This window comes from Eptatretus burgeri, chromosome 2 (genome assembly GCF_056783735.1).
Source record: "Eptatretus burgeri isolate ZD-2024b chromosome 2, Ebu_testis_v1, whole genome shotgun sequence".
Lineage (NCBI taxonomy): Eukaryota > Metazoa > Chordata > Myxini > Myxiniformes > Myxinidae > Eptatretus > Eptatretus burgeri.
The window spans coordinates 62,064,400-62,081,850 of NC_140962.1; the positions used below are offsets into that span (position 1 = coordinate 62,064,400).

The 17,451-nt window shown below is 43.1% G+C and overlaps 1 protein-coding gene across 1 annotated transcript in view; it reads left to right on the top strand.

Annotated features, from left to right (window-relative positions):
• Positions 1-1,035: 1,035 nt before the first annotated feature.
• Positions 1,036-17,451, top strand: part of LOC147032158 (ankyrin repeat and SOCS box protein 2-like) — an 80,710-nt gene continuing 64,294 nt past the window's right edge. Inside the window, exons 1-2 of the mRNA XM_085869510.1 lie at positions 1,036-1,133; positions 4,121-4,314. Coding sequence (XP_085725636.1) covers positions 4,130-4,314 — 185 coding nt within the window. The 5' untranslated portion in view covers positions 1,036-1,133; positions 4,121-4,129. The remainder of the gene's footprint in view (positions 1,134-4,120; positions 4,315-17,451) is intronic.

The following is a 17,451-nucleotide window of genomic DNA, read 5'->3' on the forward strand; positions in this document are numbered from 1 at the left end:
CTCCACCAATAGTAAGTGTAACCAACCTCTCCTCTCCATATTCTCACAGTTAAGCTTTGTTGAAATTTGATGAGAAAAGCTCAAATGGTAAAAAGGTCACGGCTTGGACAGACCCAGACAAACACACCTACAAGTGATTACAAAACCCTGTCTCCTGCTGTGTGGGAGATGGGATAACGAGAATGGCACAAGGTGGAGTTCATACATCTGCCAGGCTGAACAGTTTTTTGTATCCCATTGATGGCCCGGATCTGCTGACCTGCACCAAAATCGAATTCGTTTGTTCTTGTCATCTAACCAACTCATTCAACAACTTTCGGCCGAATCCGTCCACAACTTTTTGAGATGTCGTGTTAAATATTGTTTTGGGCGCTATCTCTCAATGGGGAAGAATCAGTTTAAAATGTCTATGATCCGGATCTTCACCAAAATATAAACATTTTGTTCTCTGTTCAAGGATTCTGTTCTCATTCTTTTCTTTGCCGTCTGAGTGACTGTTGATCCTTGACATTTTGACCAAATTTTTTTAGATCAGGTTTGAGAGCAATGCAATTCACCTTTAAGAAGGTGACACTTTGATGGATCGGTGCCACTGCGTTCTGCTTCTGGTCTTTTCCTCCTGGGATTTGGTGTCAATGTCGATCTTCTTGAGGTATGATTTCAGGATGTCTTTTTTAACGTTTTCTGTGGCCCAACACAAGATCTCTGGCCATGACGAAACTGCGAGTATAGGACTTGCTTTGGCAGTCGGGTTAGTAGAAGTGTAGTATTTTTGAGTTATCAGTTGTAGTCCTAAGGCTTTGAAAGTTGAGTGTCTTCCCTTTGAACTGCGTACCAATTGAAGCTTCTGCCAGAAAGAAAATCTTTGACCACATTTTGGAAATAAACATTACAATGTGGGCTTAAAATATAGACCTGTATAGAGCATTGAAAAAACAGGTAAAATCCAGTTTCGCTTTGATTTATTTTGTACCATTCCTTCTCACTTTCATGCCCCATTGCTGTCTCTGTCACTCAGCAGTCAAACCACTTAATGTACTATTCCTGGATACCCAGATCACTCTCACTGGCCGAAATAAGCCAAGAACATAAACAGTGTATCGAGCAACCACAAGGAAAGAGCTCCACACAAGGTGCGTTTTGTGTCTGTGTGCTTTTTGATTGCGTAGCAAAGAAAAATCTTTATTTTGAAGGAAAACCACCATTTATTGGTCTGTTTTGAAATACATTTCCCGGGGGGGGGTGGGGGGTTATAGAGTAGTTGCTTCAAAGATTGTGCCATCCCGAGGAGGGATGGGACATCAACATGGAGATCCATCTGCTAGCATTTGTTTCTGTTAGATGTTCAAGATCCCACAGCATCCTCACAAACGCAGGAAATTTATTGCCAACCTGCTGGTTGAATTTCAAACCCCTGCCCTATTTACTGCTGGGAAGGAAATGGCAAACCACTCAGTGTTATCCTTGCCAATAAACTGATTTGGAAGTGTACAGACCTACCCTTGGGCAAAACATCAAACAGACAGACTGAAAAATTAGTGATCAGAAATGGAATGATTTCTCCAGGTATCAATTTGATGATAGTCAATGAGATCTCTGAGACCATGTAGGTATTTGCCTTGATTACACATCGTTGTTTGGATGTTATTTTAAAGATTATCTCATGGTTAGTGATGACATTTCAGGACTTAGAGTTGACATTAATTTGCTGTTCAAAGCAATGTAGCTGTTGCTTCTATATTATACGGTGGTATATATTATATAGGAATAGACATACTGTACTGGTTTGTGCTTCTCATGAGTGATGACTACTCATGTTCTAAATGTCACGTCCTAAAAGCAACACGTCCTAAAATGTCAGATTCTTTGGAAGAACCATCAGTAGAGAGAGATATGTGCTAGCTACAATATGAGAGACCTATAATACTTTACAAAGCTCATGGTTTGTGTGAGATCCCACGGAATGTGATCCAATAGAGTAAAAACTGCGCAAATATAATCCCATGAAACAAACGAGCCATTGTGCAAATGCATGCTAAACTAGAAGGGCACTCGGTGGAGCGCATACCTCCGCCACACAATACCTCATCCACGAGAACATATCGGGCCCAATACATTTTTGAAATATCATGCTACACAGTACAATATCGTTTTTTGGCCCTATCTCTCAATGGTGAAGAATCACTTTTAAAATTAAATTATCCTCGTACTCAGATTCGGATTCGGATCTTCACCAATATTAAATCAATTCTCCCTTGTCACACAAGCAACATGTCCACCAAGTTTCGTCCGTATCCGTTCACAGCTTTTTGAGACATTGTGCTATATATCGTTTTGGGTCCAATCTCTCAACATTGAGGAATCACTTCAAAAATTAAATAATTATCTTATGCAGAGTCGGATTCAGATCTTCATCAAAATTGAATCAGTTCTTTCTTGTCACACATCCAACATGTCCACCAAGTTTCGTCTGAATCCGTCTACAACTTTTTGAGATATCATGCTATGTATAGTTTTTGGTGTGATCTTTCAATGGTGAAGAATCACTTGAAAAATTCTTGGAGTCGGATCCAGATCTGGATCTTCACCAAAATCTAATCAGCTTGTCCTTGTCACACACCGAAACTGTCCACGAAACTTCATCTGGATGTGAACAACTTTTTGAGATATCCTGTACACAAACAACAAGACATGAAAAAATCACTCATCAAGTGACAACTTGATGAAAAGGAATGGCACTCAGTAGAGAACATACCTCCGCCAGGGTGAATAGTTAACATTTTGTATGCCACTGAAGGTCGGATCGATTCTGGACCTTCACCAAAATCGAATCAGCTTGTTCTTATCACCTAACCAACTCTTCCACCTCACTTTGTCACAAGTCATCCACAACTTTTAGAGATAACATGCTACACATGGTTTTTGGCCCCATCTCTCAATGGTGAAGAATCACCTAAAAAATTCTCGAATCCAGATCCGTATTCAGATCTTCACCAAAATCGAATTGATTAGTCCTTGTCATGCACCCAACCTGCCCACCAAGTTTCATCCTCAACTTCTTGAGATATCATGCAATATCGTTTTTTGCCCTTTTCTACATGTTTAAAAATTAAATAATTCTCGTATCCAGATCTGGATTCAGATCTTCACCAAAATTGAACCACTTCTTCCGCGTGGCACTCCTAACCATTTCACTAAGTTTTGTGTGAACCCATCCATAACCTTTTGAGATATTGTGCTCCATATCATTTCTGTTCCCATCTCTCAAAGGTGAAGAATTGAGAAATTCTCGAATCCAGACCCGACTCAGATCTTCATCAAAATCGAAACAATTAGTCCTTGTCACACACCCAACCTGTCCACCAAGTTTCATGCGAATCCATCCTCAACTTTTTGAGATATCACGCAACATAATTTTGTGCCCCATCTCTCAGTGGTGAAGAATCAGTTACAAATTAAATAATTCTTGTATCCAGATATAGATTCTGATCTTCACCAAAATTGAAATAGTTTTTCCTTACAGCACTCCAAACCTGTCCACCAAGTTTTGTGTGAATCCATCCATAACCTTTTGAGATATTGTGCTATATATCGTTTTTGGCCCAATCTCTCAATGGTGAAGAATCACTTTAAAAATTCTCAGATCCGGATCTGGATTTGGATCTTCACCAAAATTTAGTGTTGCTGTCCTTGGTCAGTCACCTAAACAAACAAAAAAATTCAAAACGATTGCTTGAAAACTGTGGCCAAAAATCGTGTGACAATCAAACAAACAAACAGAGAGACAAACGCTACAGACCAACACACTTGGCAAGAACAAAAATTTCAAATTTTTTCGTCAAGCAACAAACAAACACACAGAAAGGGATGAAAACATAACCTCCTTCACCTTTGGTGCCGGAGGTTATGAAACGAGGAAGCCATTCACAATCCCCTGTCTTGATTGGTTTACATGAATGCATTGGCTGATTGGGTAACTTGGCATACCAATTTCTTTCCTCCAATCAAAAACTTTAAAACATCAAAGCTATCCTTGTTTTCATTGGAGGAAAGAGGTCGGGGCACCCAATCAGCTCCAACAGCTTATATTGATTGAAAATGTGCACTTTTGTGGAGGCAGAAAACGCCGATGTTGGGTGCTGAGGACTTCACTTACTACGCTAACCTGCCTGAAGAACTGCTCTTGGAGCTGGCTCTGCAGACAAGTGTTCAGGATATTGGCTCGACACCTGCAGAAGGTGCTGCCACCACTACGTATGGTTTTCAAAACCCAGTGCATTGCCAGAGCTGTGCCTCATCTGCAAGGCGCTTGGGGTAAGCATTGTTATGATGGAATTATTGCAAACCATCACAGTATACGTGGCCGATGCTGTGATGACCGATGAAGACGATGGTTAGTTTTGAAAGTATCTGAATTACCTGAGTACATGGTTAATCGCCATGGTTCTTTGGCCCGTAACTAGCTCAAGAGGCTGTGACGTTTATAAGTCCTGTATGTTGAAATTCCAACCGTTAACAAACAAAGAGTACAAAGTGATACATACAGCCCAGTCTGTCAAAAGATTATTAATGGGTGAGGACATCATGTGTGTGTAGAAATATTTACATATATACATATACAGCTCTGGAAAAAATTGAGACCATTGCAAAATTATTTAGTTTTACTATTTATAGGAATGTGTTTGAGTAAAATGAACATTTTTGTTTTATTCTATAAACTACTGACAACATTTCTCCCAAATTCCGAATAAAAAGATTGTTATTTAGAGCATTTATTTGCAGAAAATGACAACTGGTCAAAATAACAACAAAGATTCAGTGTTTTCAGACCTCAAATAATACAAACAAAACAAGTTCATATTCATTTTTTAACAACACAAGACTCATGTTTTTACTTAGGAAGAGTTCAGAAATCAATATTTTGTGGAATAACTCTGATTTTCAATCACAGCTTTCATGCGTCTTTGTATGCTCTCCACCAGTCTTTCACATTGCTGTCAGGTGACTTGTTACCACTCCTGACATAAAAATTCAAGCAGCTCGGCTTTGTTTGATGGCTTGTGACCATCCATCTTCCTCTTGATCACATTCCAGAGGTTTTCAATGGGGTTCAGGTCTGGAGATTGGGCTGGCCATGACAGGGTCTTGATCTGATGGTCCTCCATCCACACCTTGATTGACCTTGCTGTGTGGCATGGAGCATTGTCCTGCTGGAAAAAACCAATCCTCAGAGTTGGGGAACATTGTCAGAGCAGAAGGGAGCAAGTGTTCTTCCAGGAGAACCTTGTACGTGGCTTGATTCATGAGTCCTTCACAAAGACAAATCTGCCCGATTCCAGCCTTCCTGAAGCACCCCCAGATCATCACCGATCCTCCACCAAATTTCACAGTGGATGCGAGACACTGTGGCTTGTCGGCCTCTCCAGCTCTCCGTCTAACCATTAGGCAACCAGGTGTTGGACAAGGCTGAAAATTGGACTCAGAGAAGATGATCTTACTCCAGTCCTCTACGGTTGAGTATCACCTGTGACCAAGTGATTCTCATCCTGCTTACAGGGGAATTCATGCATTGCGTTCATCCAAGCCCATCCCTCGGTGTACTGCAGTTAGAGTGGAGTGTGGTGGGCTCTTGACAGAGTTGTCTACATTCGAATGAGTTGGCTGTCATCTCGCTCAGTGGAAGTCGTTTTCGCCTTTCTGACAGTCTGTAGCTTTGTTGTCCCCAATGTCTACTGCTTCACCTTGTTCTTATGAACCGCTGTCTTTGAAATTTTACGGATGGAAGCAACGTGACGCTCACTGTATCCCTCTGCCAGTAAAGCCAGAATTGAACCCTTCTTTTCCTCACTCAAAACTTTTCTTTTCAACTCTTTTGGCACGGTGAATAGTAATTTTTTTGATTCCAATTACTTTTGAGGTACGACTAGCACTGTTTTTGCCATCCAGCTGGTCCTATTGCAAGAGGATAGTGATGACCACAGCAGTGGTTTTTATACTTTTCCTTGTTAAATAAGATTCGGTTCAGGTGATCACCTAATCAGTACCTCACTAAGTAGAATGAGGTGTGCCTGTGTTGGAATTCAACAGACACTGGAGTGGAATGGCTGCCATACATGTGGAGATGCTGATTTAAAATTTTTTTGGAGTGGTCTCTTATTTTTTTCCAGAGATGTGTGTGTGTGTTTGTGTGTGTGTGTGTGTGTGTGTGTGTGTGTGTGTGTGTGTGTGTGTGTGTGTGTGTGTGTGTGTGTGTGTGTGTGTGTGTGTGTGTGTGTGTGTGTGTGTGTGTGTGTGTGTGTGTGTGTGTGTGTGTGTGTGTGTGTGTGTGTGTATATATATATATATATATATATATATATATATATATATATATATATATATATATATAGTACATATAGTACATACATACATATATTTATACATTCTGGAAAATGTTATACATACATACATATATTTATACATAAATAAACCCCATTGAAGGTTTATTTCACTTTCACTAAGACCAAAGGACAATCCTTTTTCAATTATGGGAAATTTCTTTGAACTCTTAGTATAGATATGGTAAAGGACATTTTGGAAACTGACTGTGCAAGTTCGTCTTCTCCTTTTTATATATATATATATATATATATATATATATATATATATATATATATATATATATATATATATATATATATATATATATATATATATATATATATATATATATATATATATATATACATATATACATATATACATATATACATATATACATATATACATATATACATATATATATATATATATATATATATATATATATATATATATATATATATATATATATATATATATATGTCGATCCCATGCCGATGAAGACTGCAACACTGGACGGATGGACCAAAACTGGCCTTTACTCGCTTGGACATGTCAATGCATGGTGGTGTTGCATGTGGTGGAATCGCAAGTAGCACACGAGGTCATGGTTCAAACAAGTCTTTGCTAATATTCTCTGGAGTTTTTCAGGTTCGTATGACATGTGCTCGTTTTTGATCGAAGCTCTTTGTCGCAGAGTTCTGGTGAAGAAGTCTACTCCCAAAGTTTATGGGATCCGCGAGTTCTTGATTTGTGATTTTGCCAGAAAGAAGGTAGATAGGCTTCAGCTTCATGCTATTTTAGGGATACTGGTGTAGAGAGTTTATTACCAGATAAAGTTGGGGAGCGAACCCCATTGAAGGTTTATTTCACTTTCACTAAGACCAAAGGACAATCCTTTTTCAATTATGGGAAATTTCTTTGAACTCTTAGTATAGATATGGTAAAGGACATTTTGGAAACTGACTGTGCAAGTTCGTCTTCTCCTTTTTTTTAATGTGGTCCTTGTGGACATGTAGTTTCTGTGGATTTGAATATAATTAGTAAAATTGAAATTCGGGATATGATGGAAATGGGAACTAAATACAGGAAACCATTAACTCAATCTTGGAGCTACATTTGGTCTTCAATTGTGGAGTCTGTCTCTAATTTTGTTAACAAAATACAAGTTTAAGTTATCTGTAAACAGTTTCATTGCATGGTTTGACAGAGTTATAGAAGTCCTGGATAATAGGATTAAGTTTTTTAGGGGTCGGGTATTGCTTTCACTGGGTCGGTCCAAACCAGTGCTAAACAAACCGAGTGTTTGTAAAGACATTTGTGATCTCCATGATAGCTACATTTTAGTTCCAGCGAATAAAGCTGCTAATAATTGTGTTGTGGTTTATAAAAAGTTTTATGTGGAGGTTTTATTAAGAGAGTTAGGCATTGATACTGTTACTTTCACCAGTATAGGTAAGAGCACATATGTTCCTTGTCATAAATCACTCCAAGATATTATCTCTGAGCATCAGGAAGTTTTAGTTCATAATTTCGTTATTCAATATAAAGAGGTAAATCTTTGTATTCCTTGGCTTTTCTGGATTCTTCAGCTTCATAAGAACTCATACAAGTATAGGATTTTTGCTGGTGCCAGGCAGTGTTCCAGCAAACAGTTATCGGTTTTAGTTATCTGAGGCTTACAAGTCGTTTCGCTTACTTTCGCTTACAAGTCGCTTACTGTCTCCTCTCCGGTCTTGCCCCACTGTCTGTGATGTCCTGCCCATATTTCCGCAGGGCGCTCAAGGTCTGCCAGCAATCCCCTTCTGGTAAAACTACCAAAATCACAAATTACTGCTCACCTTCACTCTTTCATTACTCTGTTTTCCCACCTTTGGAATAAACTCTCACACTCTTCAATCCCAATATTCCCTCCAGGACTTAAAAACAGCTGTTAACCACCACCATCTCTTATCTTCCCCCGTTCAAAAACATTATCTTTTCTACGCCACTTAATCCACCCCAAATCCACACCCTTCAAATGCCCTGCTTTCCTTCCTGAAAGCCCCTGTAATGTCCATCTTGTATACTCCGTGTTACCTGGCCTGTCCCTCTCCCTTCCACAGATCTCCTAATGTCTCTGTTCCCCATTGTTTTGTCTTTCCCTCTCCCACCCCTCTTGTCTCATGCCCCCCTTGCTGTGCGTTTTGTGTTCGCTCTCATACGAGCTTTGACAATGCATACAAAAAAAAGGAGAGGATATTTGGCGGATTGTTTGATTGGGTCTTGTGAGAATATCTTGAGACTCGATCATCATCTTTTATCTAAGTTTGGTTGGTTTTCATGTAAACAAGTTCGTATTGCACTGCATTTGATAAAATAACAATGAATTATTTTGGTGAGGTCAATTATTTAATTAATATTATTGGTTGAACATATATATCTATGCAGTGGGGAGAACAAGTATTTGATACACTGCTGATTTTGCAGGTTTTCCCACTTACAAAGCACGTAGAGGTCTGTAATTTTTATCATAGGTACCCTTCAACTGTGAAAGACGGAATCTAAAACAAAAATCCTGAAAATCACATTGTACGATTTTAAAATAATTAATTCGTATTTTATTGCATGAAATAAGTATTTGATCACCTACCAACCAGTAAGAATTCTGGCTCTTACAGACCTGTTAGTTTTGTCTTTAAGAAGCCCTCCCATTCTCCACTCATTACCTGTATTAACTGCACCTGTTTGAACTTGTTATCTGCATAAAAGACAGCTGTTCACACTCAATCAATCAGACTCCAACCTCTCCACAATGGGCAAGACCAGAGAGCTGTCTCAGGACATCAGGGACAAAATTGTAGACTTGCACAAGGCTGGGATGGGCTACAGGACAATAGGCAAGCAGCTTGGTGAGAAGGCAACAACTGTTGGCGCAATTATTAGAAAATGGAAGAAGTTCAAGATAACAATCAATCTCCCTCGGTCTGGGGCTCCATGCAAGATCTCACCTCGTGGAGCCTCGATGATCACGAGAAAGGTGAGGGATCAGCCCAGAACGACACGGCAGGACCTGGTCAATGACCTGAAGAGAGCTAGGACCACAGTATCAAAGAAAACCATAAGTAACACACTACGCCGTCATGGATGAAAATCCTGCAGCGCACGCAAGGTCCCTCTGCTCAAGCCAGCGCATGTCCAGGCCCGTCTGAAGTTTGCCAATGACCATCTGGATGATCCAGAGGAGGAATGGGAGAAGGTCATGTGGTCTGATGAGACCAAAATAGAGCTTTTTGGTTTAAACTCCACTCGCCGTGTTTGGAGGAAGAAGAAGGATGAGTACAACCCCAAGAACACCATCCCAACCGTGAAGCATGGAGATGGAAGCATCATTCTTTGTGGATGCTTTTCTGCAAAGGGGACAGGACGACTGCACCGTATTGAGGGGAGGATGGATGGGGCCATGTATCGCGAGATTTTGGCCAACAACCTCCTTACCTCAACAAGAGCATTGAATATGGGGCGTGGCTGGGTCTTCCAGCATGACAACGACCCGAAACACACAGCCACGGCAACTATGGAGTGGCTCCGTAAGAAGCATCTCAAGGTTCTGGAGTGGCCTAGCCAGTTTCCAGACCTGAACCCAATAGAAAATCTTTGGAGGGAGCTGAAAGTCTGTGTTGCCCAGCAACAGCCCCGAAACATGAAGGATCTGGAGAAGATCTGTTTGGAGGAGTGGGCCAAAATCCCTGCTGCAGTCTGTGCAAACCTGGTTAAGAACTATAGGAAACGTCTGATCTCTGTAATTGCAAACAAAGGTTTCTGTACCAAATATTAAGTTCTGTTTTTCTGATGTATCAAATACTTATTTCATGCAATAAAATGCAAATTAATTATTTAAAAATCATACAATGTGATTTTCAGGATTTTTGTTTTAGATTCCGTCTTTCACAGTTGAAGTGTACCTATGATAAAAATTACAGACCTCTACATGCTTTGTAAGTGGGAAAACCTGCAAAATTGGCAGTGTCTCAAATACTTGTTCTCCCCACTGTATATATATATATATATATATATATATATATATATATATATATATATATATATATATATATATATATATATATATATATATATATATATATATATATATATATATATATATTAGTTTGTTGCGGTTCTGAAAAAGCGCATGCCTCTAAGGCAATGGCACCCAACATACAGTGATCCCCAGGAAGTTATTTCATTAGTCTTCATGCTGTTAGTCCTCCCCTCATGTCTAGTGGGTTAACGAGGCGAAGTGCATTGTATGGGTCTCGTAACTCTCTAACTCATATTGTGATTCCTACTCCAACCCTTTCCTTTTATACAATGTACATAACAACCATGCAAGCACACACGCCATTCAATAGTCAATTGATAATGAGCACACCACGATGCCTCCCGTGGCTCAGTTCCACCACACCACTCTACGACACATTATACCACCCACGCATCGCACTCCATTATTTCGTTCAAATCTGCACGCCAATTCCCAACCGGCACCTCACCTTACTTCACACCTCGCTCACCAAGCTTCACCACTTTGACCAGAAACACCGCCCGCACACAGGAAAAAATATTCCCGCACCCCTCGTACCTCTGCATCACTACTAATCGCCATTCTATTTTGAGGAACACCGTACGACTCGATTTGTCCTCGGCACCGCATGACTCGGATTGTCCTCAGCACCGTGCGATGCTTGACCAGGCAACATATGTTAATAGATCGACCGCATCTCACCGGGGACGTCCCGGGTGAGCATCCGGAATTGACACAACCCTCATCCAGTCGCCAGACCACGGCAAGATCAGGGGCAATGAGGAGGGGTCACAAGAAGGGCAATTCAGGAGTTTGGTTTGGGGGCGGGTGTGTATTTTGGCTCATGAGGGGGCTGTGTGTGGCAGGGAAAGTCCGTTGCTATTCGACATTCAGACTGCACTCGGAGCACATTCAGGGCCGGGGTGCTGGCTCAGGGAGCATGCCCTATGTTGAGTCAGGGCCTCCGACCCGTGCTGAAGCGGGTGAGCAACTGAAACGGTTTCCGGTCCCAGAGCCTGGCAGGGCATGGCTAGGTCCGCTGTGTCCCAATAGAGGAGCAGGATTCGGACCACAGCGCGTCGCTTTCCGGTGATCACCACACCCTTCACCCCGGGCTTATAAAGGAAGTAACGTGGAGCTGTTAGAGCCTCTTCACTTGCCTCTCGCCTCTTCGCTTCGCTCCCTGTCTCACTATTTGTGTGTGATTGACAGAATGTGCTTCTTCTTTGATAACCTGATCCAGGGCGACTGCCGAGACTCCCTGCTGTTTTGTTGACATTCCGCCATTCCCGTGCAGCCATACAGACCAGTGCGGAGCACACATTGCCACGAACCTTGGCAAAGTAATTAAGCAGGAGATAACGCGCCACATCACGAGGTGGGAATGCTCAGGCAGAGCGTCCCACGGAGGTACACAATACACTTACAGACCTTTACGCAGTGAGGTTCGAGATCTTTCTCCTTACCCATCTATTCTTCTCTCTCTCTCTCTCTCTCTCTCTCTCTCTCTCTCTCTCTCTCTCTCTCTCTCTCTCTCTCTCTCTCTCTCTCTCTCTCTCTCTCTCTCTCTCTCTCTCTCTCTCTCTCTCTCTCTCTATCCACCCCTCTATCTTATCTTCATTGGACGCATAAAGAACATTATTGCTGACTTGCAATCTCATTTTCCTCTGGCACGACACTGCACCCCCCACAATGTAGTACACCACACTGCCCACTCTCACACCTTAGACACAACCAGTATTCCACCCACCTACCTCTTCCTCAGTGCTCTGTGTTGCGTTAGTCTGCTGACCACACCAGGTATTGAGAGGTCGTTTATCCTCACCTGCTTTCTTTCTCACTGGCTATGCAATCTTCTTTGGGTGTGTGTGTGTGTGTGTGTGTGTGTGTGTGTGTGTGTGTGTGTGTGTGTGTGTGTGTAGTATGTGTGAGATGGCACCTGTCCTACCATAAATTAAGATTGTATAAGATATAATGGGATAACTCTGCTCTGTGTCTGCTTTGGTAAAGCCCCTGTCACACCTTGACGTTTTAGCCAGCGTATGGCAACGTATCAAAATTTATCTAAAACGCTGGCGTACGCTGAACTATTGATGTTTTTTTTCAATTTTGGGTGTATATTAACGAGTTGGACGTTGCATAACGTATTAGTAACATACACAGAACGTTTTGATAACTTATAGATAACATACCAACGAATGCTTAGCGTGTTGTCGGCGTTCACAACTTATGCCCAACGATAGTCTGACTTATGCATAGCACGGCAGCGTATCGCCGACGATCATGTGGCGTAGCCTATTAAAAGGCTATGATTCAAATCATAACCGCACGAGACAGCGAAGTGTCAACATCACCGTCATGCCGAAGAAAACTTCGAAGAATGCTGCCAAGAAGTCTCCTGGCCGTGGCCGTGGACGCGGACGCAAGGAGGATCCATCATCACCCACACCCTCCCCATCACGCTCACCCTCTGACGGAGAGGTCACCTAGTTCCTTCTCCTCCGTTCACCTCTTCTTCTCCTGGCTCTATTGGCATGCAACTGGTACAGTGTCAAATTGATGAGGTCATGTTGATGTTGGAGGACAGCTAGTAGGTATTCTTGTCTCAGCCTTGCCAGATCCTCCATCTCTCGGATGACATGGACATCTGCTCACCATGGAGTCTGGAACACTAACGGGTTCCTCCTGTGAACTCCATTTTATACACCAATTCCCCTAAACGCTGCCAATACGCCATTATATGGTAGCTGTAAGTTAGAAACACGTTCAGTAAGTTCTGTGGTCGTCCGGAAGGCGTTAAATACATCTACATACGTCAATATGCATTGGAGATACGTTACACATAGGTTCAAAGCACGTTACTCATAGGTTAGAAATATGTTTCGGGTACGCTAGACATTACCTCGACGTATTTCGACTTGTGAGTAACTTACAAGTAATGTGTGTCAACGATCGCATAACGTGCCTACAACTTATGGCCAGCGCATGTGGAACGTGTGAGTCATACGCCGAGCATGTCGACAAATTTTGTGCATGCACAAATTTTGTCGACGAGCTCGGCGTACTCCGACGTATGCCAGCATGCTTCAGCGTGCTCTTAATGTATACAAAACTTACCCATAACATATTCGACGTATGCCAGCGCATTCGCCAAATTTTTCATACGTCGGCCTACGCTGGCTAAAACGTCAAGGTGTGACAGGGGCTTAAGATTGCTTGTCTTTTTCCGCACCCCACAAATTCCTTGCTATCCCTGCTGCACATAAAAATAAACCCCCATTCAATGTGCCATATACTTTTCCTCACTTGATTGTAAATAAATGCTTTGTATAGAAATGTTCCCAGCTCGTTTTCGTGTTTTCTATCATTGGTCCAGCATGGCTCGCACATCGTTTAGCCAGGACGTTGTCCCCCAACGATCTGTTTCCGAGCCATTACGTGCTTGGCAATCCCACTCGGCTGCATGTGATCTGGTAAGGTGATCCAGTTTGAGCAAGTGTGTACCGAGGGCGTGTCCCCCAGTAATTAGACCACGTGACCTTTCAGTAAACGGTATTTATTAGACAGAGGACCCTAAGTCACATGGTCAATACGCCAATGGAGGGAAGAATGGTCAAGTTATTGGCATTCACGGTCGATTAGCGACCTGCCGCATCACAAAGTTATTCGTGTGTGATGGCCTGCGATTCTGGAGAGTCTAGTGGGAACCTGAGGTAGTTCACTCCTCTTGGTCTTCGCTCCCGACCCTGTGTCTGCAACAATATATTTATAGATCTATTAAATGAAGGAGATATTTAGATTTAAAAAAAATAGAAAGACGTTAAATTTAATTAATTAACATTATTATTATTATTATTTTGTTTTTTTTTTGTATACATTGTCGAGGCTCATATGAGAGATAATACACAACGCACAGCAAGAGGGGCAGGAGAAGGAAGGACAAAACCGTGGGGAACAGAGACATTAGATCTGTGGAGAGGAGAGGGATGGAGAGGGGAACACGGGGAATACAAGATGGACATTACAGGGAATTTCAGGAAGGAATGCAGGTAATTTGAAGGAAGTGGGTTTGGGGTGGATTAACGGGGGTAGAAAAGATCGAGGTTTTGGATGGGGGATGATAAGAGGTGGTGGTGAACAGCTGCTTTTAAGGCCTGGAGGGAAGAATGGCATTGAAGAGTTTGGGAGTTCATTCCAAAGGTGGGAAAAAGAGGAATCAAAGAGTGAAGGTGAGCAGTGATTCGTGAATTTTGTAGTTTTACCAGAATGGGGTTGCTGGCGGACCTTGAGCACCCTGCGGAAATATGTGGGGGGGGGAGGGGGCACATCGCAGACAGAGCAGGGGGGGGGCAAGACGGGAAAGGAAGCGGTAGAAGACAGAAAGACCACCGATCTGCCTGCAGTAAGAGAGTGAGAGGCCCAAAGACTCAACCTCATCGCGGCAGAAACCAATAATCCGAAATGCCTTGGTCTCCACAACGTGAAGCCGAGAAAGGTGAGAAGCAGGAGCACCAGCCCAGAGGGGAGAGCAGTACTCCATCAGGTTGTGGACAAAAAGCTTTTTATGTCGTCAGGAGCTCAGGTGAGCCGAGGAAGGACTTTGCACGACGGAGGATTCCCAGTCGGCGACAGGCTTTGGAGGCCAGGTTGTAAATGTGGCTTTCCCAAGTTCAGCATGGATGCCACAGATCTCAAGACCTTTACCCAATTTCAACCGGTTCACCGCAGCCTGTGTTTCCACAAATGAAGGTGGAACAGTTGACTGGACGGTCAGAAATAGGGATAGTAACACCCCTGACATCCAACTCGACACCTGGTGGATCAGCCTGGTACAACCGCTCAAAGTAACTAGCCCAGCAGGCCTTCACTTCGGTCTCCTCTGTCCAAGAGCCCTTCACCCTCCGCTCTAAATGTGGTAGATGGAAAGACGGGCTTGGAGGAACGCAATGCATGAATTCCCATGTAGGCAGGATGAGAATCACTTGACCACAGGTGATGCTCCACCCCCTCACAGATTCCTCGCACATAGGCCTCCTTGTCCACCCTCAGCGCACGTACAGCTCGATGCTTCAACTCCCTGAACAGCTTAGCTTTGCCAATAAGCCTGGCCCTGCAACTCTGGTCAATGGTATCCATTGTCCCTTGAGAGACAAAATAATTCTTCACCCTCCAGTGAGTTCCATGACATCCACTTGCCACATCAAGGATGGTGGCCTTGATGGCACTCCTCAACTCTTCAGGATTCCCCAAAGCACTCAAACCCCCAAATCCACACTCAGCCTCTTCACATACTCCTCAACTACCCACTCATCCTTGAGTTTTGCAACATCCAGCTTAGGCTGGGATGGTACCATTCTCCCGGATTTAAGCTGCAACTTCAGAGTTGCTAGCACAAACCTCTGATCGGTATTGAGGAACTGAGCACGCCAGTCGACCCTGCAGTTCTGGATCATCCTGCATTGACCATCAACGAGCACAAGGTTAATCTCCTTTGGTGTCTCCACCAGTGTTGGCATATGAAGTCCAGCGATGGAGCCTGTGGGCACTGAAAGCATGAACCAGCCACCCTAATTCCATGACTTCTTGCAAAGTTAATAAATTTCTTGCTTCTCTGGTTCACAGTTCCAGACCCATGCAGACCAACACATGTCTCATAACCATCCCTATCTGTTCCAGTTGATGCATTGCAATCCCCCAAGATGAGAAGAGTATCTCGCCTGGGGCACTGACCAACCACAGACTCAAACGTGGCATAGAATGCGTCCTTCACAGTGATATCACTTGCCTCAGTCAGAGCATATGCAGAGACCAGGGAAGCAACACCCAAGGAGTGACGAATGCTTCATCGCATAATACACTCTTGACCAGTGTTACCTCAATTAAAATTGGAATCAGCTTATTGGACACAGCTACAGCAACTCTTTGGGTATGTTAACCATCAGAGCGACCAGACCAATAGTAAATGTAACCTCCCGCCATGATTTCACCATTATCTAGTCTCCGAACCTCAGAGAGTGCTGCAATACCATTGTTCAAATGCTTGAGCTCAGATGATAACAGAGACAGGTGATCATCCTCTCTTCAGAATAGGACCTTCCAAGCACCCATCGGAAGCGACCGCCTCAGGTTAACCCAAGGAGACTGCCGTCTGGTAGATGACATCTCAACACCACCCCAAAACACACTACCACAATCTGACCTGGGAAGGTTACCCCGTGGGTTTCCTCCTATCATCAAAGAGTGGGGGTACTGAAGGACCTGCCCTGCGGAGGGCAGCTGTATAGGAGGTACTCCCATGGAGTGGGTTTTCAATTTGCCTTACTGTTTTTTTTTGTGTTTTGCGGAGTGAATGGTTTTACAGTGGCCGGAGTGCAAATCCTGCCACCAACCTCCTAAAAAAAGTAACCCAACTGCAGGACGATGTCCGCAGACACAGTTGGGCACGAGATATTGATGGCCGTTGGCTCACAAACCTTTGACAGGTTTTGTTTTTAATCCTGCTGGGTGTCCATATCATGCACACTCCTCACCAGAAAACTTGGTGGGGGAAACGGTTGAGTCACCGACAACCTGACCATGAAACAGGTTAGAACAGGTTTACATGATACCTGTAGCAAGTCACAGATCTGATCTGGCCCGACCTGACAATATTTTGAGGTCATGCACCAACTCTCTTCATGCAATCCCAATTCTCCTCTCTCCTTTGCTTCGTGCCCAATCAACTCTCCTGAGAGATGACTCCAATTCTCCTTGGAAAACCCAAAACTCCACCCTTCTCGGGCTGACGAAACTCCGCCACCTTCGGAGGTGATCCATGGCTCTGCCCCTCAGGAGGAGATCCAAGCTCCACCCCTTCTCTCTCTTCGCTTAGGCCTCACCTTGGTGCCTCACGCAGGGAGATATTACGAGGGGGTTGCACGTACGATTCCTTACCTTAAACCCCAACTAATTATTATCAAGCAGCATCCCCCGCATGGCAATCAAAGATTCATGGCACATTCAAAGAAGGCAATCCTTTCGCTAATGTTTCC